Here is a 23,606-nt window from a genome sequence, read left to right on the forward strand (position 1 = left end):
ATTAAAACGGCACTGTATTGAATACCTCACGCTAATAAGATGGTCTTTAAAGCATTCGATATAGCTCCCTGACCGGTGCATTGATTTACAGTCCGGTTTGCGGGGATGAAACACTACCCTCGGTTACAAAGTATATGGAGCGGAAAATTATCTTGGATTGTGCTTTGGACCTACAGTTTGGCTACCTGGGCTTTTGTCTTTTCACTCATCGCTGCCAGTGCTTGCTTGATGCCCGCTTCGTTCGGCATTTCTTCAACCCACAACGTCTGTTGGGCCACACATACTCGCACCAGGACATCCGTCCCCGGCACTGTCTCCCACCCTTTGTTCGCTGCTGTCCTCAACAGCTTTGTCTGCGGAGAGGGCATGTAGCACATGTCCATAAGCAGCCCTTTCTGCGGCTTCCGTAAGACTGCGTCGCAGATTGCCGCACAGAGGATCTCACCCGGCTCCGTCGGGGGATAGTCCGGCACGGTCCCAATAATTATATATGGCGCTGGTAGTTGTTTCACCCTGTCAACAGAGTCAAGATGTCTCAGTTGGATTCCTGGAATTGCCTGTCGAAAATATTGCACGATATCCTCCACCTCTGAGTCGAGCCTGTTGGAAATATAGATCTCGGATGACCCAAACCATTTCCAGAGCGCGTAGATGGCACTGCGCGCTGCTCCTCCCCCTCCTACCACCATAGCTGGCTTCCCTTTGGATGTTGAAGGCGCCGTCGGATATCGCTGTAGAATCGCCTCGCGGATGCCAACGCAGTCTGTATTCGTTCCGATATGGACTCGACGGCCGTCTGGTGCAGTCCGGACAAATGACGTGTTCACTGCGCCGATGATTCTAGCTTCTTCCGTGAGATGATCAAGGGAACTGCCAAAGGTGACCTTGTTGGGCATCGTGATGGAGGAGCCGATAGTGTCGTTCGCGGCCAGTATACCCTCGAACGCTGACCGGTCAGTCGTCTGCACCTTCTCATAAGACCATACTGCATTGGCGGACTTGAACAGGATGCCATGGAGGAGCGGCGAGAGAGATTTTGAGATACTCGCACCGAAGAGAAAGGCGTGGTATGGTTTCGATCGTGATGTAGCGGTCAGTGGTGATTTGCCGTATGCGTACGACTGCCGTAGGATATCCATGTTGCTAGGACGTACAGTAAAGCTCAGGCGAACAGATACAGGAATAATGGTGAAGCCAAGCAGATCCGGCCTTTTATCTATGACCGGCGGTTATATCAAGTCCCGAGCTTCCTCCCCCGCATCCGGTTCAATAAATGAAGGATAAAGCATCTACCGTGTGTTGAATTGTACGTCCAAGATAGCTTATTGCGGAAATTATCGTGATGGCCACGACCGACAACAAGATCCATGTTGCTCTTGTAGGAGGGGGAACTATTGCCCCCCTGCACGCAGAGTATTTACTCTCTTCGTCCACCTGCCTGCTAACCGCTATCATCGACCCCTTTCCCCCAGGCCAGAAGCTGGTAGCACAGCTATCAATTCCATACTTCGATTCCTTGCAATCTCTTCTCTCGTCAGAGACCCCAAACCCCGAAGCATATATCATCTGCGTGCCCTCAAGCCTACACATACAAGTGGCCACCGATGTGATCACAAATGGAAACCCCAAGGCCATACTGATCGAAAAGCCCTTCTGCACCGACTCAAAGTCAGGCTGCCATCTGCTCGAGCTAGCAACAGCAAAATCCTGCCAGGTTCTCGTCGGTCACCACCGTCGCTTCCACCCTTCCCTAGCGGCAGCGCGCGACGCCATCGACAGCGGAAAACTCGGCCAAATCACCGCGATCACAGGAACTTGGACGGCAAAGAAGACAGGCGGATACTACTCCTTTGCCGACTGGCGCTCCTCACGATCCGCCGGTGGAGGTCCGGTATGGACAAACTTTGTGCATGATATCGATGTTCTTCACTATATAACGGGCTCGAGGGTTACCCGGCTATGGGCTACTCCCACAGTCCGACGTCGAGAGAATCAGGCTGTGCCGCCAGAAGATCTTGTCGAGGAGGGCTCAGCGATAATGCTGCAGTTCGCGAATGGAGTGGTTGGGACATTCATCGTGAGCGACAATGTGGCTAGTCCTTTTGGGTGGGAGGCAGCCACGGGCGATAACCCCTTGTATCCCCCGGCTCCTGTAGCTGTTGATTCCTATCGCATTTTCGGAACTCGCGGGACACTAACTGAGCCAGACGGCGTACTTTGGACTTATGACCCGGTGGATGCCAGGAGGCTGGGACTGGAGGTGGGATGGAATGTGCCAATTCGGCGAGAGGTATTACAGGCCAGCGAGGGCATTCCATTCCAGCTCCAGACGGAACATCTCGCGAGAGTGATCAAGAATGGCGAACGGCCAAGGTGTGCTGGGGAAGATGGTCTAGCAGCTGTGAGAGTGTGCGAGGCTGTGATTACTGCTCTAGTTGCAGGCGATGGCTTTCCTGTAGATATTAAGCTTGATACAGCCTAGGCCTTGATATATTGATACAGCTAGATCTGCTATTACAATCGAGAGGCATCTTTAACCTGCAATCCCCCGTTGAGCAGTGCGTAGTCCCTCCCCTTGTTCCATCCCATCCACTGCGACAACGCCTGCTCTCCCCCTTCCCCAAGACCCAATACCTCAACATCCCATCCTGACCGTGGCCCCATGTCCAGTGTTGGCGTCCCGTTCAGGGTCACTCCAGGGCGTTGCTCGTATCCAGCGGCCTCCAGCTCTGCATGGGTAAACACAGGCGTGGCACAAGCATCACTCCCATCAAAGACGTCCTCCCATTCCTTGCGTGTTTTCTCGCGGAACCTTCTGCGGAACGCATCTGCAATAGCAGGCCAAACAGCACGATCATCCCTCTTCGCCATCCAGGGCTGATCACTCAATCCTAACCCCTTAACCAACTGCGCGAAGAACTGCGGCTCCAACCCAGCAACAGCCATATACTTCCCATCATCCTTGCACTCATACACATTATAATAAGGACACCCTCCATCAGACAGATTCTCGCCACGAGGACTGTCCCACTGGCCGGGAATCTTCGTCGAAATCCTCGGCATGGTAGCAAGATAGTTCGCCCCGTCAACCATATTCGCATGAACAACCTGGCCCTTCCCAGTGCGAGACCGAGCAAACAATGCCATCATAATCCCAGTAACGCACATATGCCCCCCAGCCGCAAAATCACCGAGAATATTTCCCGGAGGCGTGGGAGGCTGCACCCGGCCGTCTGGGAGACGCGGCGATGGACCCAGCATAGACAGAACCCCCGATACAGCAAGGTAATTAATATCATGGCCCGCCATATTGGCGTACTTCCCATCACGTCGGAAGCCGGTGAGTTGGGCAACGATGAGGCGGGGATTGAGTTTTAGTAGCACTGTTGTCGGATCGAGGTTGAGCTTCTCGAGAACTCCTGGTCGGAAGGGGTCGATTAGGACGTCTGCTTGTTTGACGAGCCGTAGAAACAGGTCCTTTCCGCCTGGTGACTTTAGGTCTATTTGGATAGAGGACTTATTCCGAATGAGCACGTCAGGACTGGGCTGGTGTGGTGGGTTGACTCGGTCGACTCGAATAACGCTGGCCCCGTTGTCTGCTAGCATCATGCCTGCGAAAGGGCCAGGCGCGAGGCCGGCTAGTTCGAGCACGCGGATACCATCAAGAGCGGGCATTTTATTGTGTTCTGCTGAATGGGTAGACGTCTTGTTTTGGGATGTGTTCTGGTTATATAGTTCTAGGCCGAAGCGAGACGGAGTATATATCGGAATTTTAAAAAGAGGCCGGAGTAATTAACTGCACGTCCTCGGCTATACAGTCTACTTCTAATTACAGGTGAGCCTTTGATCCAGCTCTGTCTCGAAGTTTCCGTCGTAGCAATTTTCCAGTGGGATTTCGTGGCAGTTGGTCAATAAACCGCACTCCCCCCCTGAGCTTCTTGTATCCTGCCACTTCACCTGCAACCAAATCCTGGATCTCTTTCGTGAGACTATCCCGGTCAATATTTGTAACGGGGCTGCTCGGCACAATAAACGCCAGAGGGATCTCGGTTCCCTCAGCATCGTCCCAGATAGCAGTGACACCCGAGTCTTTTACCATGGGGTGTCGTCCGATTATCTCCTCCAGCTCAGTCGGGCTGATCTGGAACCTGGGGACACATTAGCACATGGTATTTGCTAAATCCGGGCAGAAGTGTATACCCCTTGTATTTGATGACATCCTTCAGCCGATCTACAATTATCAAGTACCCATTGTCATCCAGGTATCCAATATCACCGGTTTTGTACCAGTCAGGGCCGTGCATGCTTTCGCGCGTCCCTTCCTCGTTGTCCTTGTATCCGCTATAGGACGAGATTAGCAAGTGCTTATACTCAGGATAATTATGGAATACCACTAACAGCATAATGGTAGGCGTAGAAACGACAATCTCGCCAGGCTGTCCACGGGGTACTTCTTTGCCCTGTTCGTCGAGGAACTGGATCTTGACATTGGCGAGCAGAGTGCCTGCGGCGACAAGAGGGGCGTCTTTATCTCGGACGCCACTTTGCGCAATGCAGGAAGACAGCTCTGTGCAGCCGTATGCTGTGACGAGTCAGGGAAGTGATTCCGTAGCATGAGTGAAGGACTTACTTTGGCACAAGCTGACTTTAGGAAACCGTAATCGTAGCTTTGAAGCAATCGCCGGCTATAGAATATTAGTCTGACCAAACCATATAAGTAATATGCAAAAAGCCTACCTTCAAGGGTGCTGCCGAGCAGGAGAAATACTCGAGATCAGGGTACTGATACTTGCCAACGATCGGATTCTCCGCCAGCATAACCGCGACTGGAGGAACGAGCCGGGCCAACGTTGCACGTTTCTCATGCATAAGCTGGTAAATAGACATCAGAAATACATTCAAATATTCAAACATCCAAGGGGCACCGACCCGGCAATACGTTTCGAGCTGGAACTGAGGAACCATGCAGACGTAGCACCCTAGCCACGGACTCATCAACGCACACACGTATAGGCCATAAATATGCGATACTAAGACGACGGCTGTCAGAAGTCTATGGTAACCCTCAGTTTAGTTGTAAGTGCCACCTACATGGCTATAGACAGTCAGTATCGCTCTACCCTTGACGGGGATTAAGGCATACCGGGAAAAACACCTCTCTCATGGACTCTCTCCAGTTGTCAGGGTTGTGAAAACGCAGCGCCTCACATATTCCAGTCAGATTGTAATGGGACAGCATGACAGCCTTGGGTAAGCCGGTTGTGCCACTGGACAATACCAGCGCCGCGCACCTGGTCCGCGCATCTTGTCCGTCCAGCACGTATGCTTCAGGCTCCACTCGCTTCGAGTTCGAGGTCAAGTCATCGGGGAACTATGCAGGTTAACGAGTTGTAATGTGTGGAGGGGTGATATTTTTACCAGAACGTGGCCGTCTAATCTAGACACCATTGTCATTATTGTCACGTCGCCATAGTTCTGTAAGCTCAGGCCCTCGCGCAGCTTCTTCTCGTATATGCTATCAACAATGAGGAACTGAGGTCTGATGACCTTGACGGCATGGGCAATCTCCTTCGCAGATGAGGAGTGGTTAATCGTACTAGATGGTCAGGGCCCGGCACATACAGGAGGAAGAAATCACTAACCTGACAATCCCACCGGCTGCCCAGACCGCATGAGTTGCAACAATGTAGCCCACCTGGCATATTTAGCGAGTGAAGGTCAGCTAAAAACTAGACCAAGAACGTACGCAACTCCTCCCGATTATGGTGACGGTATCTCCTGTCTTCATCTCCAGGCGATGCCTTAGCCCCCAAGCAGCTTTGAATGCATCTTCTCGTAGACCTTGATAGGTAATTAATTTACCAGTCAAAATGTCCTCGCTGATGATCTTGTTGGGGCTGGCGTTCGTCGTGTTCTCGAGCATCATCTGCGTTATCGACCGGTCATGGCGGAAGTGCACCGTCATATCTGAAATTATGGGAGCCATAGTGGGTAAATTGTTTTGTCTGTATGTTGTACGAAGGAAATCTATAAAGGTCTTCAATCACCCTAGATTGGTTGAATTTATTGGATTACATTAACAGCCACCCATATGGAGAAAGTAGGCAATTCTCCGTACAGCCACACCAACACCAGACGGGCCATACTCGGTTAATCCATATAACGGAATAATAACGGAAATTCAGCCTACAGTACGGCTACAGGCACTGAGCTTAAAACTCCGTTGTTGCGGGGTGAGTCGGACTCTATAACAAGTGACCGGCCTCTGACCCACAGCCAGACTGCGCTTTGACCAGGAGCCATTCTTTACCGTTGCGGTCCTTTGCCTCTACAATGACAAATACAGGTGTCATGCAATTGTCATAGAAAGTGCAGTCGGGATTCTGATCACCACAACATGTCGGCCACTCTATCCACAATCGAAAAGCAAATCGACGTTGCTCGCGCCCCAGGGCACGGACCAGACGTGTTCATCAACACCTCGTCATCGTGGCGGCCAGGAGCGCGAGGGATATTCGGGGGATTCGCTATTGCGCAGAGCCTACGAGCTGCGCAGCAGACTGCGCGTGACGAGTTTGTCGCACACTCCCTGCATGGCTCGTTCGTCTTTGCGGGGACCTCGGACGATAGCATTCTCTACCATGTAGAAAGGATCCGCGATGGCAAAGGCTTTTGTACACGGTCTGTTCGGGCGGTTCAAGCAAAGAAGCCTATTTTTATATGCACTGTTAGCTTCGCCAGGGCAGGGAGCTCGGGCACAGCTGGAAAGGAGCTTCAGCATTTCCCTCCTATGCCTTGTAATGTCCCGAAGCCAGATGATACATACAAGGATACAAATGAATTGCAACTCCCTTTCGTCAACAGCAGCGTGGGTATAGTCGACGACAGCCGACAGGGTCGATCGGAGGACAAGCGAATCCATCAATGGATCAAAGCCTGCGGTCCTCTATCGCCATCTGCCGACTCGCAGATCCAGCAGGCAGCACTTGCCTTCATGTCAGACAGCTACTTCCTGGTCGGTGTCCCTCATAGCCATGAGGTGTGGCATTTTGTGGATACGCCAATATCGGAATTCTATCCTTCACCGCATGGTCCTTCAACGCCGACAGAGGCACACGTTGCTATTCGACGGCCGCATTTGGAATGTCCAGGGGCTAAACCCGGTCGTGGTGAACAGACGGTCTCCATGATGGTCAGCTTGGATCACACCATGTATTTTCATAATGTGGAAGATTTGCAAGTGGATGAGTGGGTACTCTCTGAGGTACAAAGTAGCTGGGCAGGGAACGGGCGTGGAATAGTGCAGCAGAGAATGTGGACTAAGGATGGCAAACTTGCTGCAACTTGCATTCAAGAGGTAACTCTATCTAAATTATTCATCCTGGTACAGAGATCTTGCTGATTGAAACAGGGCATTATCCGTTTGAAACACGACAGCCAAAAGCCAAGTCATTTATAGTACCAGAGTATATCACCAATATATTAGAGTCGATAACGTTCAAACCACGCAGTATAGCCCGTTAACGTTTTCTACAGCCATGCCACCGCCTCTAGAGTGCCTCAAGTGCTGTTCTCCATTTCCTGCACACCCACCTTCTCGGTAACTGAATGATGAAGCCGTTCGAGGAGTGCATCGTCTTTGGCGAAGAGCTGGTCGATCTCCTCCAGAGTCTTGCCAGTGGGCTACAGCTCAGTTAGTGGTGGCCAACATCAGGAATGGAGATACACACATCTGGACACATGAAGTAAACAAAAGGCACGGCGATAACATTGAATACCAGCGGCCAGATCCAGATTCTGGCCCCGACTGTCTTCAAGGCTATGCCTCCCCCAAAGACTGTAATGAAGGTGAATACCCATACCCCCAATAGTCCGGCCGCGGATCCAATATGTCGGTATCTCAGGGGTGCAATCTGTCGAAATGTTAGTTTGTGCTATTTTTGGTACTCAGTGGCATACCTCAGGCCCATAGAGCCAGGGACAGCCGACCCATCCCCAGCCATAGAAGAACAGGTATGGAAACATGATCATGGCGGCGGCCCAGCGTGTAGCGTCAGTTTTATTCTCGATCATATTCAGCACAACAAAGATCAACATGCAGACAGTCTCAATTGACGCCGTGAATATCATAATCCTCCGGCGCCCAATGCGCTCTATCGTAGGAATACAGACCCACGAGCCCATCCACTGGACCGTCAGAGAGATCGCGGCAATCAGCGAGGCCATGAAATCAGAAAGGCCGACTTCCGAGAAGATCCGCGTCATGTAATACACGAGAATATTAATTCCCATGGACTGCTGGATTCCCAGAATGATAAACGAGATTCGGATCCGCTTTCCGACCCGGAGGGGCGTGTTGTCCCAAACGATACTAAGCAAGGTCAGCTTAGTCTCCGACTCTTCTTCCACTCTGAAGCTCGTTATAATGGTGGATTTCATGGCCTGGATCTCTGGGACATCATTATAGTTTGTCATCCCCTTGCGGTATGCACCGTACAGTCGTGCCAGCGTCTTATCCCCTTCCTCCATGCGATCACGGATATAGTACCACCTCGGGGTATCCGGGAGAAAGAACATGCTGGCGCCAGAGAGGATAGAGAAAATGGACTGTATTGCGATAGGCATTCTCTAGAGGAGCGGTGGTTAGCTAGCGACTGAACTTCAGAGGTTGAGCTCACCCAGGACACCTGGTTGGTCATTCGAGTGAACCCGAAGCTGATCCAGTACGAGAGAGCTACGCCGAGAAGTAGGGCTGAGCAGTTGATTGCGACTTCTGGGCCACGCTCGCGGGCTTCGATACTCATTTCAGACTGTCTGGTTAGGATATACAAGGCAAGAGATTATGAATGCCTACCATGTACATGGGTACATTGCATGTAATGAACTGCGGTCATCAGCATCGACAACGGTACAATAAACAAGAGGGTATACCGCAATGCCAGCTCCCTATTTACGATGTCAGTACGTTGTACAACAATTCAATTTGACGTGTGGTAGAGACATACACACAGCACACGAGCCACAATGATCTGGGGGACGGAGTAAGAGGCGGCCTGTATGACTCCACCGACTGTGATCAAAGCATTTCCAATAAGAATACAGTTGCGTCTGCCGAGCGGCATTCCAATTAGCATAACAAGACATGACACAAAGGCCGCTGCGATCGTGCTAGAGGACGCAATCAGGGGGATCGTCTCTGTGCCACCGGGATGCTAGTATAGCATATCAGTTGATGGGCATTTGGCCTTGCAAAGATAACTTACGCCAATTGCGTCTAGGAATGGCTCCGTCTCCTGGACACCTCCGAGAACTCCTGCCTGGTAGCCCTCAATCAGAAATCCCTGCACCGGTGTTAGTCGCGCTTTATCTTATCTTCATTTCCATATCGACCAGGCCCTTACAATGGAGCAGCTGAACCTCGCCAGGCGGCGGAGGGATTTACTCTGAATGTACTCATCGAACATTGCGAATAAAGCCTGTAAGGACAGCGCGATATTGTTTGAATACAGATGATAGAGCTTTAGTATACACAATTGCTGGGGATGAGCACTAGGTCCTTTATACTTTGCCCAGTCTAGGCATATGCGGGGAAACTCTGGGGTAGCGGTCCACCCCCATTCTATTGTCAGGAGAATCTCTAGCCCAGCCAGTGTATGAGAATACATTTGTGAGTGCCTGATCCTACGCATGCCTGACACGGGGCCTTTTTCTATTTACCGGAGAGGCGATGGCCGTTCGCTGCGTTCGGAATATATATTACGATCAACTACCTCGGGCCGCACAGGCTGACGTCCATGGCGACGATCTATACACAGCCAGGATACGATATGTTAGAAGTATGCTCATATAACCACTGAGAATATCTATTACTGATACAGTAATTATTGGCGGACATGTGTGGTGGTAAATAAAAGACGTGGTAACAATTCCCAGATTAACTTTGAACCACGCAGTGACCGGTCGTCCGTTCCAAGGTAGAATACCCTCGTAAGCATCAGTTGCTAGGTTCCGTGATCTGCGAACGGCAGTCATAACTAGACGAAAGGCGCGCTGTCATTTCTTCCGCAATGTCCTACAACAGAAGCGGTTGTTGGGTGCTCCCAGACTTAGGGGTTAAACGATCAAGTCCAGACTCCTCCATGTGACTGGTGTCGCCATCGATTCCTCTCTTTACTTGCAGTGAATTATTAGTTATTAACAAGCCTCAGGCTCATATACCCAAATGCTCTCCGTCCTTAGGCTCCAATCTTACACAAACCAACTCTAGTCAGATCTCCCTGTTATCATGATCGATCCAGTCAGCATCGCATCGCTCTCCTTCGAGGTATTTGCCATATGTGTCCAGGGATTTGTCCTGTTGTCCAAGGCCCAAAATCTGGGGCGGGATGCGTCGTTCCTGGTCACGATGCTCAGCGTGCAGGAGTGTCGCTTCCTGCAGTGGGCTGAAATCGTTGGAGTCGACGACCCGGACAGAACAATTGATCCACGCCTGAATAAAGTGCAGGCAAGCCAGCTCATGGGCCAGATGCAGTTGATGCTGGACAAAGACAATATTAAGAAACGATATCACCTTGATCTGGTAGAAAAGGAGGGGTCCACGGACGGGGAAGGCGTCGATGGCTCTGAAGCGCCGCACGACATCCTGTCAAGTGCTGTTTCTGATAAAAGAAGAGCCGACATTCTGTATCGTGCCAAATTGATCAAATCCAAGAACTGCCTCCCAAAGCGGCTCTGGTGGGCGGGAGTGGACAAAGCCAGGCTTGAGCGGCTTGTGTCCCAGGTCCAGCAAACCGTGCAGGGCCTGTGGGATCTTCTAAACCCCATTCAGCAAGCCAGTATGCAGCAGGCAATACAAGAGATCCTCTCCAAGGTCATCGATACAAGAAATGGCGTGAACGAGCTGCGGGAGCTGCGAACTGCCTTCGAAGCGAACAGTGCTTTCCCCCTGGCAGCGAGTGCGCGGGTCAAGGCTGTCGCCATCGCATTAAACGACACCAAAGACACCAAGGAGGAGTCATCTATTCCGAATACAGCCAGCAGTGGCGATCAGGGACAACAGGCCGGTCCCCAACCTGTAGCCGCAAAGCTTCTACGAGACGACCTGGCGTGCATCGAGAAAACGAAGGATGCAACTAGAAGCGTTGCTCGCTACAAAGGCAAACCAGTCCTACTTGAGCATAAACCAGTGCCGGCCAAATATAAATCGAAATTGAAGCATCGGGTAGTTGACCTGGCCACGCTTCTCTCCACCCAAACCCATCCAGAATTCCTGACCCTTCGATGCATTGGATATGTCGAAGACCAGGAAGGCTTCTCTCTCGTTTACGACTACCCTGACACCCTGGACATCACCTTTAACACATCAAACGCATCAGAAGCGCCTCCTGGTCCTAAATCCCTGCTCGATCTACTCAGTCTTCGCGATCCTCCCCTGAAGCCGAGCCTCTCTGCACGACTCAAGCTGGCTCGAGAATGCTTACATGCCATCATACTCCTCCACACAGCCGGATGGCTGCACAAGTCCCTCCGAGCCTCCAATCTTCTCTTCTTCACAACTGAGGACTCCGCGAGAAAGAATCCCGACAGCGTCCTCGCCCACCCATATCTCGCCGGCTTCAACTTTTCGCGGATCGACAGGCCCGCCGAGATATCTGAATATGTATCTGAAAATCCACAGGCAGATATTTACCGGCACCCAGATGCCCTGGGTGAACCACTGGTCTCGTTTGAGAAGGAGATGGACTTGTACTCCCTAGGAACTGTTCTGATCGAGCTAACTGAATGGCGTCCCTTGTGGGTAATAGTTCAGAAGACTGTTAAAGGTGACAACAAGGAGAAGGATGTCCCCCTTGAGAAGATCAAGGGTGTCAGGAAATGGCTGTTGGAGGCTAAGGTTGGTAATGGAGACGTTGCATTTCGTGTAGGAGATGGCTTCGGGGATGCTGTCGCAATGTGCTTGAAAGGGGAAAGTTGTAAGACAGAGACGAGGCAAAAAGTTCTAGACCGGGAATGGGAGATTGCGAAGAAGTTGGGAGCCTGTCATATTTGACTGAACCGTGTTAAAGCAATGCCAAAATAATCGATTATTCTTAGTGCTATGTAGTTGGTACTAAGCAAGTTGTTCAGGCCTAGTTCGTTCTGAGATCGTGAACCCTGGGTTGGGATGTGGCAAATGGTGGGCTGATAGTCGAGTTGATACGGCACAAAACCAGCGATCGTACTTCCAGTATGAGAAGTTCTTCTGGGAATCATTGTCTGTCATATCACTATGTCGGATTTTGGAAGGCCCAGCACCTCCTTTCCCTCCAGCAGGCCGGACGAGGGAAGGCGGTTTGCCTTCTCGCTATACCCAGATGCGGAGTCTTCGGCTCCTATCACTATGCCACAGAGACTGGCTGGAATACCTGGCAGGTCCTATGTTCCCTACGTAGGGGACCTTGTGAATCTAGGAATAGAAAACTCGCGCACAATCCACCAGTATCTGTTCAATTGCCAAGCTGTGGACTTTGCAACCCCCATCGGACGGGGCGCCTCGTTCACTGTGACGAGAATACGAGTTCCAAAGGCAGAAAGATTGGAGCAAACTACGTTCTCGCACGACTTAACCACCACGCTGAGCATAAAGCCCATGCCTACCCCAGAGTTTGTTGCCTACAAGACCGCCCGAGTGGCCTTTGAGCCTACAGGAGAGCCCGTCGAAAGTGACCAGCGAGCAATGTTTTCTGTATTAATTGAGGTGTCTGCCCTAGTCCATGGGCCGCTTGCAAACCATCCGAACATCGTCAAGCTGCTTGGTCTCGCATGGGGTAGCAACCCGTTCGACCCATTACACAAACTGCCTACGCTAGTGGTTGAGTACGCTCAATTTGGCTCCTTGGCGGAACTCCAAGAGAGACAGGTACTTGATTCATGGACGAAGCTATCTATTTGTTTGGATGTTTCTTTGGGCCTAGAAGCTCTGCATCAGTCCGGTATTGCGCACGGTGACCTCAAGACCGAGAATGTTCTTGTATTTTCAGAAAGAGGCTCCTGCATTGCCAAACTAGCTGATTTCGGATTCTCGATTGTGGAAAAGTCCGTGGATGAGATGGTTTGTATTGGTGGGACATGGCCCTGGAAGGCCCCAGAGGCCAATCGTGCAATCCAACGAGATCAGCTCAAGTACACGGATGTCTATTCCTTTGGTCTGATGGTATGGCGTGTAGCCTGTGATGGGTTGTGCCCTTTTGAGTTTATCAGCGCGGAAGACTCTCCTGCTAGTAGAGACAGAATTGAAGCCTTGAAACAGAGCGGCGACCTACTTCGGTTGTGTGAGCTTGAACACTGGTATCCTGACTTTGCTAAAGGCTCACGCAGCTCCAATATGTCGGGTTCAAAAAACCAGTCCACACAAAGTCCTTTGGGAAAATTCACCCAGCTCCTTGGGGCGAACCTCGCTGGGTGGTTGTCAGCAATGTACGATCAAAGTTCGCCTCTCGATAATGCAGCCAGAGACCAATTCTACCGCATCGTGGAGCCCGTCTTGAAGTTAACATTGCAATCGAGTCCTACTTTTCGAGATCTAGCTGAGGTGATCAGGATCATCCAGAATGGTGCGGGACGAGAGCCGATGAAGTATAAACCCTGTCTAGATTGGCTGGACTATTTCTAATGGGAACAGTTCAATTACCGATACTGAGAGACCACGAGGCAGCTTGAAGAGGGAATCGAATGTAAGAAGCTTAGTCCCTTTCAGCCGTGCATAGCATTAACGATGCAGACCCGTGTGCTTTCATGGCGACCTATCGCGATCCAAGAACCCGCTATCCAGGCCTTCCTGGTTGAAACACTTCGACAGCGAGCTGAGAAGGCTACCAGAGAGGGTTTGGCGTACCACGGAGATATGTTTATACTAGCAGCATGTTACATCAATGGCTATGGTGTCAATGTCAACTACGAAGAGGCCAAGTCAACATTGTGCAGGGCAACTGACGGCGGACATTATATATCCATGGCATATTTCTATCGTATATGTCATTCGATACTCCCTGAATTCCGACCATCACACGCGGGAATTCAACACATTTGCGATATGGCATTGTGCGGTTGTCGAACTGCGCTGGAGGATCTGGTTGAACTTGCCCCAGATGTCATTCCGGCAGTCAAATCGTCACTCAAAAATGCCCGTGGAGGAGTGGGTGCAGACTGGTATTTTTCATCGCAGCTGCTGTATGGGATGCATTGGAATCAGTTAATAGGAGCGCTTGACTCGACTGGAGCACGACGAAGTGAGATTCTCAACCCGCAACACATATTTGATTTCAAAGTCAATAGACGGGGGGATAATTTGTTGCATTTTGCGTCTAGCTGTGCCAAACATGAAGCGCTAGAAGCCCTACTGCGTGATGTCCCCTTTGAGATTGACATCGGCAATGACCAAGGCGACACTGCCCTATTGTGCGCTGCAAGGGCCGGCCAAGTTGTGAACACCATGCTGCTACTGGACCGGGGAGCAAACGTGGAGCAAGCATCGGTCAGTGGCGAAACTCCTCTGCATTGGCTCATATCATTTGAAGGAGAGGAGGTCCTCTTAGTCGGTCGAAAGCTTCTCGAAAGGGGCGCCAGGGTTTGTGCCACGACAGTAAAGCAAGTCGCTCACTCGAACTTCCCGGCCACCCTCGAGACAGACCGTCTATACTGCGGAACACCTTTGGGCTGGGCGGTGCAGCGCAATCGCCCGGATATTGTGCAATTCCTACTTGATGGGATCCAGAACCCTTCAACCCTTTTTTCTCTCCTCTCCGAACAGCGCCAGCCTAATCCTCTTGCACAGGCCGCATTCTACCACCATCCGGAATGCCTGGAAGCGATGCTAAAGTCTATGGAAGAAGCAGCACCTGATCGACTAGGGAATGGATACCAGATGAAACCTCTTCTTGTACTAGCAACGTCTGGAGCAGACCTCTTTGGAATGGCTCTCAGGCATGGCTCTCAGTGGGGGAACAGATTATGGGCGACATTCGATCTTTTACTGAAGAGAAGTTGTCATCGAAACTTTTTGGACGGTCTGGGAGAAGAGTTTGGGGAAACACTGTTGTATCACGCCGTTGCAGGTCAGCATGATGCAGTTGTTCGATATCTGTTGTCTCCCCATGTGGAGCGACTCCTGTCTGAGCAAGCGCCAGAAATCTCAGCAGGCGTGTCTTCGCCCACATCAAGAGGGCGGGCCATTGAAGGGCAACAAGATATTGAAGAGGGTGGCGTGAATCATGCACACATCAGCTCAGCTCCAGTTATAGGTGGACCTGGCATTCTTCCCTTTGTGCGCACTCTTTACACAAAGATCAAGGAAGCACTTGGTGGTGCCCAGCCTGCCTCCGATCCGATGTATACCCTAACATTCTATCCCCCTGATCCGGTAAAGTGCCGAGCTGGGGCATTCCACCCTGAAGACATTCTTCGCCCTTGCGCCATCACTCTTCGCCCACCAATTCTGGAAGCCATTCGCTGGAACCGCAAGCACACCTACGACCTCCTGCTGTCGCGGGGCGCAGATCCGAATGCCAGATCGCGCAACCCCTTCCATTCATCGAGCGTCGATTGGACTGCTATCCACACCTTCGCTTACGCAGGCCATAATGCAGACTTTGGAATCCTTGAAGACCTCGTATACCATCAGAATCATCCCGTTGAAGGTCGCACTGGAGATTGTTTTCAGACAGAGACCCCCCTCTTGACATCCATCTACAGTAACTCCTTCCACCTCAGCAAGTTTCTCCTGGAGAACGGCGCCGATATCAATGCATGCAGCACCTCGGCGGGGCCCCTGGCAACAGAACACCCCACCACTATTCTCGGTCATATAATAGCCTCCTCGGCCAACGGTTCCATTGCCAGATTTGAGTTTCTATGCGCCGTCGATTCTCAAAGCCCTGGATTTATTGTTGAGCCAGCTCGAAGCTTTACGGCGCTGCATCGCTGTGCTATGGGATATGGCGAGCTTCATTGGACCGTGGATGGTCAGCAAGTGACTTATCCCGAATATAATTTTGAAAACAACCAGGAGATGATGGTTCATCTACTAGGGCGATGGGCTTCTGTGGAAGACATTAATCGCAGGTGTGATCTTAATGGCTCAACAGCGCTACATCTGGCTGTCGCATTCGCCAACGTCGGCGCGGTTCAGGAGCTACTGGAGACTGGGAATGTGGATAAAAATATACGAAACAGGGACGGTGAAACTGCTGAAGAGATATGTATCCAAGGTATTCGTACCCTGGAGTCTCCCGAGCACGCTGGAGTGTTTCAAAAGTATAGTAACGCTGTATATGAAATCTTGCACATGTTGCAGGATTAATTTCATCTGAACCTGCTATTAATCAGAGGCCCCCGTGCTATGTTCTTGTCTACTAACAATGATGTAACAACTTCTGATAGCAAGCCCTATAACTTCCGGTGGTTTCAGCGCGCGAAGGAACGCCCGGGGTTTCTGGCCAACAATCTGCAGCCAGGATGATGATCTTAATAGCCAAAGTGTCGCCCATGCCACCGTGAGGCCGAACAGCGTCGATCCTAGCTCTTCTCTTCACTGTTTTCCTGAGGCCGATCGTCTTGGCTATGATTTTGTGCCATTGAACTCAACCCTCATTGACGATCGTTGGGGGCCGTTCTTGCAATGCTGCATGGCCCCCGCGGAAAGATCAAGAGATAATCAGTCTGATCCTTGGTTTTGCCCGGTCTGACTGTGCTGTAAGCAGGCATCGGGTCTCAAGGTTCTGTGTATAAATAGGACGCCAATTCTGCCGGTGTGAACATCATCCCAAAAATACTCTCAAGATGATCCTCACCAAGAACCTCCCACTCTTCGCCACCCTGGTCGCTCTAGCATCAGGCGCCTCCGCCGCTGCCCTGGCGAAGCGCGAGGGCGAATGCTCATTCAGCCTTCGATTCGCTCGGGGCCAGGTACCCCATCCACTCTCTCATCGGCAGGTACGCAGCACTAACCATGGCACATCCATAGAACCCGATTTCGGGTGGCGATAACTCCCTCTCCTGCGTTGGGGAGGTCACCTACGCTGACGGGACGACCGAGACTCTGGCGGACCAGTGCAATACTATCAGCCATGACAACTGCTATAGCTCGCAGCTGTCCAACCAAATCTGGTATGTTATTCTAGACTATCAGTCATGCGTATTTCAAGGCGCTTGCTATATTTGTGGCCGATATTAATGTTGCGTAGCATCCACACCAACAGTGACAACTCGGACGGATACTTGGACTATGGCGCTGAGCACCGTGATTTCAACGAGGATGGTTGCACTAAAGACAAGTGGGCGACCATCTCTGGCGATGGAAACGAGACAAAGTGTACCTTCCCATGCTAGAGATATGATAGTTGCCTGGCTGGCTGTCTATATTGTTACTCTTGCGAGAAGTAGTATCATTAGTATCATGAAACTTTGCAGGTATTATCGCAGGTAATTGGCCGTTGTATGCTTTTGCCGTTGAATAAAAGTGCAACTTATGGTGGTGCCGGCCTTATGATTTGCAGTTATTCGTAAGGGATACATCGTAAAGGTGTTCGTACCTTGGAGTCTGCTCCCAAGGGCACCGGGGTTGCGTTTGTCGTAACCCAGTATATGAGATTTGGCGCCTGGGGCAGGATTAATGCATCTCAACCTGTGATCAACCAGAGACCCTGTGGTATACTGTTGTCTGCTACCGATTATTTAACGGCCGATACAAACCCTGGACGAATAGCTGGCTGGAAAACGGGTGCCAGACGCTAAGATACTAGATATATGTCAATAAAGCATGAAGGATGCATGTATCCTTGCCTTGGCTTGTCGCACATCCCCACTTTACAACGTAAAATATCCAGGGCAGCTTAAGCTTATCTATTGTCTAGAGGTTATGGAACCAGACAGTCAAAAAGAATAGGGAGTATCAGCAGCAAGCAAGGCACGAGCGGGCCAGTACGGTAGTCATAGGCCAGGTTGTGAAGTCACAACCTTGTCCCATGGCAGGCCGGATACTGTGGGGAGGCACAATCAGGCATGTTACTATGATCCATGGGCCCCAAACTGTCGACTGTTGACCAGCCTCGCGAATTCCTGCCGTGATCCACAATTACTGCCGGAAAACACTGCAGGATGCGCGCCAAACGTCGCCAAGCAGGCACAGGGCTGAGCAGGACAAGCGAGGCCCTTGCATTCCCTGGCAAGTTAGAGTACTAAAGACGCTTTCTAAGTTTTACTCTTATTTGTGAAATATTACAGTGAAACGGACCCTCGTACATCAGGATCACTATTCTTTATGGAAACTGAATAGTATTCACCTGCTAAATGCTCTTATAGGTCGCAATCGGTTTTTGATATAAAATTGAATTTTCTTTTCATTTCTCTTTTATAGTCTACAGTCTCTATACCTTTATGATTGAGTATTGTTGTAACAGAATTTATGATTCAACATCATTCTCACCTAAAATGACCTCTTTAAGCGCATCCCTCTCAGCATCCTGCTCGACCATACCCCTGAAGGTACCATTCTCTATTCCAAGCAGGTCTCGCGGACTTCCAAATTCCACGACTCTCCCTGCGTCCAGTACAAGAATGGAGTCGAAATCTGCTACCGTGCTCAGTCGGTGTGCGATGACAATTAGCGTCGTGGAGCCGCGACTAAAGGCAGACCGTACAGATTGCTGAACAAGCTGGTCGGTCAGATTATCGACAGCAGAGGTTGCCTCATCAAGGAGCAATACCTTGGGCTTTCGGACTATCTCTCGGGCAATGCAAAGGAGTTGTCGCTGGCCTTGCGAGAGATCGGTGCCTTCTTCAGCAACCGGTCGCTCCAGCTGAGAAGTCGTTGACTGGGCTACCCCGGTCGCCCATGCTGAAGGTCCATCGTCGTCATAATCGTCAGAAGCAGAGATTTCTGCTTTTGAGCGCCAGCCTACTTTTCCTAGAGCATGTAAGAGCTCTGCATCTTCATATTCGTTGAAGGGGTCCATATTGGACCGGACTGTGCCACGGAAAATGACTGGGCTTTGGGGAATAATTGAGAGTCGAGAGCGGAGATCTTCAAGTCTCAGCTTTGAGATGTCAATCCCATCCAGTATAATCTTGCCTTCGTGTGGTTCAACTATACGGAACATGGCATTCACCAGGGAAGATTTCCCAGAACCGGTACGGCCCACTACACCCACCCTTTCATTTCCTTCAATCTTAAAGCCGACTCTATCCAGCGCAGGAGGCAGATGAGGTGCATATCGTACAGCCAAGTTACGGACTTCCAGTCTACCACTTGTAGGCCAGTCAGCGGGAGCATCAAGGCCTTCGTAATTCTCGGCGTTGAGATCGCAATACTCCAGGACCCTCTCCACGCTGTTCATATCTTGCTCCACGTTTGCGTAATACCGAATAGCCAATGCCATGGACAGGGATATTTCCATTGTAAAGCTGATGGCAAAGCCAGCTGCGGAGGCATCAATGCTTTTTAACGACACGACCAGCGCTGCAGAGAGTGCAGAGAACGCAGCCCCGATCATGTTAATTCTGAACCCCAGCCACCGATTCAGCAGCCAGAGATGCCAAAATGCACGGGCATGAGAGTCGACCTTTTGGCGGAACTGTCGCCGATATTCGTCGACTTTCCCGAACGCCTTGATCACGGGCAGTCCGCTGAGGCACGTATCAAAGTGGTCAAAGATCGGGCTCTTTGCCTCGCTCTCCAGACGCTTGATTTGGCGGGAGGCCGTGAGGTAAGTCCTTGAGTAATGCAAATAAACAGCCGTCAGGAAAACGGCTACCACGAGAAGAACTGGATTAACAAGAATTCCAGCAAACATGCCCATGGCCACTTCGGTTGTGAACTCGAATGTGCTTCTGAGGTCTTCACCCATGCGCGAGTCGACGACGTTTAAATCAGACGAGAATCGGTTCAAAACTTGACCAAAAGGCACATCGTCATGCCATTGCAGGGGTGCCCGCAAGATGCTGCGGAGCATGCGATGGAAGAGGTTCCGTGATGCTTGGAAGGCGACCCGGAAGGTAAAATAACATCGAGCCATCCCCACAGTGCATGCTACTGCAGACAACGCGAGATAGAACGCAAGGTAGAAAAGCAGACTGCGATCTACTGATCCTGTCGATGGCTCGTCTTTGCCGGTTACTTGTTCATTCTGAGATATTGCGGCACCAGCATCTTGACTACTAGTCCAGACATTCAACCACCAGGCCTGAGAAGTCAGTATTCGTTAATTATTAAACTGATTTGCTGGTTGCTTATGGTGTTGCTTACTCGACCGAGAATGGATCCAGTATAGCCCAAAAACGCTGTGAACAAGGCGATCCATTGATAGAGGTGGCCACCTTCTTTCATATAGGTCTTGCAAGCACCCCAGTATAAACCGCTATCGTGCTGGTGGTCTTCGGCAAGGCTAGTGGTCCCATTCCACTCCGGGCTTTCTTCACTCTTTGTGGGTAATTGTTGTTCACGCCCAGTACTGACTGACCCAAAGCTTTGTTCCCAGAGCCTTCGGTCCAGCTCGAGATCTCTCGCGTCCAACGTATCTCTCAGAATCCCCTTCTCGAGAGACACCACGTATTCTGCATGGGGAAGACAAAGGCCGACGTGATGCGTGGCTAGAATTCGAGTCCTACCCATAGCCAATTCACCAACCAACGCATGCTGGTAAAGATGCTGCCTGGTATGCACGTCTACAGCACTGAAGACGTCATCCAGGACAAGAGTATGAGCATGGCTATAGAGTGCACGCGCAAGACACAACCGCCACTTCTGACCACCACTCAGATTTGCACCATTTCCCCCCAACTCGGTTCGGTCTCCTTTGGGGAGCCTTTCGAGGTCCTTCTCCATGGCACAGGCAAAGAGGACTTTCGAGTACCGTTCTTTATTGAAGGGTGCCCCAAACAGGATATTATCCTTCACCGTGCCCCGTTCAATCCATGGCACCTGTGGCACATACGCAATCCCCGATGTCAATTCCCAGGGTCGGCTGGCCTCGAAGGTAACAGGAATCGGCGCTCTTACTGTCCCGCTCAGAATGTCACATTCTCCGATGATAGCTGTGAGGAGTAGGCTCTTGCCCGCTCCAGTGGGACCCATGATGACGCTTAAGGCGTTCTTGGGAAAGCTCAAATTCAAATCCTTCAAAGTGCCTCTCTCCGCCGAAGTAGCAGCCCCAGGCCATGCGACTGATGCATTTGTGAAATCAATCGTATCTGACGGCAAAACACTGGAGATTCCCTCTGGCCGTGCAAGGAAACGTCTGATGCGTTGCATACTTACGGAGCTGGTCGCAAACATGGAAATGATTTCCGGCAGAATAGTCAAGGACACCTCAATCGAGTTCAAGATGGCAATTGACGTGAATGCAGTGGCCGCCGAGAGGAACCCATTCACTGCTACATACACTGTCAATGATGAAGCTGAGAGGATGGCCGGACCAAGGAAGTACATGGATACCATAATAAGCTCCCAGCAATACACAGACCATCGAGAACGCAGTTCAATGTCTCGGAGTTGGTTGATCCTCTTCCCCCACTGGCCTTCCAGAGCAGAGAACTTGACATGTCGAATCCCGTGAAGGATCTCTGTGATCATACTTAACCGGTGATCCCGCGACTGCATCAAGTCCCCTTGGGTCTCGGAGTACTTATTTACCGTGTGGAAGTTGGCGAGACCCACCAAGAGGAGGATAATGGCACAGGCAAGTAAGCATTCCCAGCCCAATATCATCAACAGGAACGCCGAAGCTATGGTCAACTTCAAGGGTATTTCGTATAATAAGAACAGGAAACAGACAAAATCCGCCACATTCTTGGCGTCAACTACAGCCATGTGAACCGGGCCCTGGGATCCATGCTCCTGCGACTCTTCGCTGTCAGTTTCGGAGCTACCTCCACCAACGCGGCTTGCCTTGTCGAATATAGCCACAGAGAGCTGCTGCTGCGTGTGGATAGTGAGCTTGTTGTACGAAATCCAGAACTTCAAGGTTTCCAAGGTGGCCGTCGCTAGAACGGAGATGCCTAGCCCGACAACCCACGACCAGACACGGGCTTCATTCCCTTCTCCGTTCTGTCGATCCTCCAATGCAAGCAAGATGTTTAGCAGTGCAAACGACGGGACGAAGCTAATGAACGACGAAGCGACCGTGATGGAAGCCTGAAACAGCAATGCGCGGCTTTGTGATTGTAGAATGATCATCCATAAGCCCGCGGTCCCGGAGCCCGCTTCCTTTACCATGCGATAGCAGGTATCCAGCAGACTGTCGGTCCGTGAGTGATAATCCAGTTCAGGTAAATCGCCAATCTGTAGCTGGGACTTGTCTTTGGCCATGCGCAAAACAAATTCCGTCCATGTGAAACTCAACCAACCCAGGAAGGACGTGGAGTATTGTCCGTCCACGACTGTGCCGTTTCGGTAGACATCAGGACGACGACGGATGAGAAGAGTAAGGACACTGGCACAGAGAGCAAGAGAAATCTGGCAGCCCATGACTACAATGTTGATTGTATCATCGTGACCAGTGACATGATCCGCATACAGCCGACTGCACAGGCTGGGAACTGCAGCTATGCAACTTAATGCGGCTCGCCACCCGATCGCATAAGTTATCGGGGCCGGAGAGTCTATCCAGAGCATGCTACACTGGAAGGCTAGTGCAGTCTGTGAATGGAATTATATCAGCTAGTTCGATTGCAGAATGGGTATCTTGACAAACAATCTCTCACCCAAATGACCATCTGCGCCCAATCGACAATCTGCACTGTTCCAAGCTCCACGATGGCAACCCCGACCTGCAGAATCGACAACCACATCCCAAGTCCGGTACAGACTAGACTGAGGCGAGGTATCTTACATTTGGAGGCGTTTTCGATTGAATTCGGCGTCGCCTCTCCGTCTTCATCTTGGTAAAAATAGAGAAATCGAACGGATTTGAGTCTCTTCGTCGACATCCACGATACGGCATGTTGAACCGCGAAGACACTTAGCAAAAGCACCGCAACGGATGCCGATAGACTGATCGCCCAAGAGAGGGTATATGGACTTAATGACCCTGAAGCCTGTGCTGCAGCTGTGGAGGCTCCACGCTCCATGGCGTACAGCTGTATACTCTGTACTATATATGGAGAGTTCTCGATGAAGTGCTGAAACGGAAGAAATAATTTGGTTTGAACAGGGATTTTTCCCCCTTCAGGGGCATGTCAGAGGCGGAACTCGCTACGGCGATAGTGGTATGTATGTCTCAAGTATGGGGCTGGTGAACGACCGAGGAAGTAGATCATCGAGACGCGATCGACCCGATAAAGCCAATTTATCTCCATCCAGAGGAACCACTCAACGTCATCGGTAAGAGGGTGGACCATGTAAGCGAGAGGCTTTCGTAAAGCAGTGCAACATGTTGATGTCCCGAAGTCTACTGTCCTCCGCCATCTTAACAGCATTCCAATCGAATCGAGCTGAACCCCGTGTCTATAATCCCAGGCCATAGGAAAGACACGTGGCCTTAGATAGTTTATTATTGAATGGTATTTTACTTGGTATAAACACATGTAAATCACTATGAATCGGTGATCAGTGGACCACTCGCTTGGCGATTACC

General features: G+C 50.9%; 10 protein-coding genes across 10 annotated transcripts; 5 read left to right on the forward strand and 5 right to left on the reverse strand.

Annotated features, from left to right (window-relative positions):
- Positions 1-76: 76 nt before the first annotated feature.
- ASPVEDRAFT_522458 (shikimate dehydrogenase family protein) lies at positions 77-1,240 on the reverse strand. The gene has a single exon (XM_040814609.1). It carries the CDS (start codon positions 1,137-1,139, stop codon positions 171-173), a length of 969 nt encoding a protein of 322 aa, XP_040665415.1. The 5' UTR covers positions 1,140-1,240; the 3' UTR covers positions 77-170.
- A 58-nt stretch (positions 1,241-1,298) lies between these two features.
- Positions 1,299-2,459, forward strand: ASPVEDRAFT_70000 (Gfo/Idh/MocA family protein; the record flags this gene model as incomplete). Its single annotated transcript, XM_040816051.1, has 2 exons — positions 1,299-2,401; positions 2,442-2,459. The coding sequence occupies exons 1-2, from the start codon at positions 1,343-1,345 to the stop codon at positions 2,457-2,459; spliced, it is 1,077 nt and encodes a 358-aa protein (XP_040665416.1). The 5' UTR covers positions 1,299-1,342.
- Positions 2,460-2,514: 55 nt separating this feature from the next.
- On the reverse strand, positions 2,515-3,675 carry ASPVEDRAFT_81250 (CaiB/BaiF CoA transferase family protein; the record flags this gene model as incomplete). The annotated part of the gene is made up of 1 exon (XM_040817006.1): positions 2,515-3,675. The coding sequence occupies one exon, from the start codon at positions 3,673-3,675 to the stop codon at positions 2,515-2,517; it is 1,161 nt and encodes a 386-aa protein (XP_040665417.1).
- Positions 3,676-3,829: 154 nt separating this feature from the next.
- Positions 3,830-5,986, reverse strand: ASPVEDRAFT_81251 (uncharacterized protein; the record flags this gene model as incomplete). The annotated part of the gene is made up of 9 exons (XM_040817007.1): positions 3,830-4,148; positions 4,201-4,341; positions 4,399-4,582; positions 4,631-4,685; positions 4,738-4,872; positions 5,144-5,371; positions 5,419-5,596; positions 5,643-5,695; positions 5,747-5,986. The coding sequence occupies 9 exons, from the start codon at positions 5,984-5,986 to the stop codon at positions 3,830-3,832; spliced, it is 1,533 nt and encodes a 510-aa protein (XP_040665418.1).
- Positions 5,987-6,397: 411 nt separating this feature from the next.
- On the forward strand, positions 6,398-7,459 carry ASPVEDRAFT_51049 (uncharacterized protein; the record flags this gene model as incomplete). The annotated part of the gene is made up of 2 exons (XM_040814413.1): positions 6,398-7,357; positions 7,412-7,459. 2 exons carry the CDS (start codon positions 6,398-6,400, stop codon positions 7,457-7,459), a joined length of 1,008 nt encoding a protein of 335 aa, XP_040665419.1.
- Positions 7,460-7,560: 101 nt separating this feature from the next.
- On the reverse strand, positions 7,561-9,464 carry ASPVEDRAFT_81253 (uncharacterized protein; the record flags this gene model as incomplete). Its single annotated transcript, XM_040817008.1, has 9 exons — positions 7,561-7,683; positions 7,731-7,913; positions 7,960-8,628; positions 8,679-8,810; positions 8,855-8,884; positions 8,932-8,946; positions 9,006-9,212; positions 9,264-9,341; positions 9,402-9,464. The coding sequence occupies 9 exons, from the start codon at positions 9,462-9,464 to the stop codon at positions 7,561-7,563; spliced, it is 1,500 nt and encodes a 499-aa protein (XP_040665420.1).
- Positions 9,465-10,089: 625 nt separating this feature from the next.
- On the forward strand, positions 10,090-12,065 carry ASPVEDRAFT_522476 (prion-inhibition and propagation domain-containing protein). Its single transcript, XM_040814610.1, has one exon. The coding sequence runs from the start codon at positions 10,286-10,288 to the stop codon at positions 12,047-12,049; it is 1,764 nt and encodes a 587-aa protein (XP_040665421.1). The 5' UTR covers positions 10,090-10,285; the 3' UTR covers positions 12,050-12,065.
- Positions 12,066-12,268: 203 nt separating this feature from the next.
- On the forward strand, positions 12,269-13,651 carry ASPVEDRAFT_26445 (uncharacterized protein; the record flags this gene model as incomplete). The annotated part of the gene is made up of 1 exon (XM_040809905.1): positions 12,269-13,651. One exon carries the CDS (start codon positions 12,269-12,271, stop codon positions 13,649-13,651), a length of 1,383 nt encoding a protein of 460 aa, XP_040665422.1.
- A 3,164-nt stretch (positions 13,652-16,815) lies between these two features.
- On the forward strand, positions 16,816-17,364 carry ASPVEDRAFT_148687 (uncharacterized protein; the record flags this gene model as incomplete). The annotated part of the gene is made up of 3 exons (XM_040808172.1): positions 16,816-16,941; positions 17,000-17,142; positions 17,220-17,364. 3 exons carry the CDS (start codon positions 16,816-16,818, stop codon positions 17,362-17,364), a joined length of 414 nt encoding a protein of 137 aa, XP_040665423.1.
- A 1,039-nt stretch (positions 17,365-18,403) lies between these two features.
- Positions 18,404-23,496, reverse strand: ASPVEDRAFT_163771 (uncharacterized protein). Its single transcript, XM_040808620.1, has 3 exons — positions 22,721-23,496; positions 20,279-22,553; positions 18,404-20,216 (listed from the first exon to the last, which is right to left on the reverse strand). Exons 1-3 carry the CDS (start codon positions 23,098-23,100, stop codon positions 18,438-18,440), a joined length of 4,434 nt encoding a protein of 1,477 aa, XP_040665424.1. The 5' UTR covers positions 23,101-23,496; the 3' UTR covers positions 18,404-18,437.
- Between the last annotated feature and the right edge of the window lie 110 nt (positions 23,497-23,606).

Source organism: Aspergillus versicolor (assembly GCF_001890125.1).
Source record: "Aspergillus versicolor CBS 583.65 unplaced genomic scaffold ASPVEscaffold_3, whole genome shotgun sequence".
NCBI lineage: Eukaryota > Fungi > Ascomycota > Eurotiomycetes > Eurotiales > Aspergillaceae > Aspergillus > Aspergillus versicolor.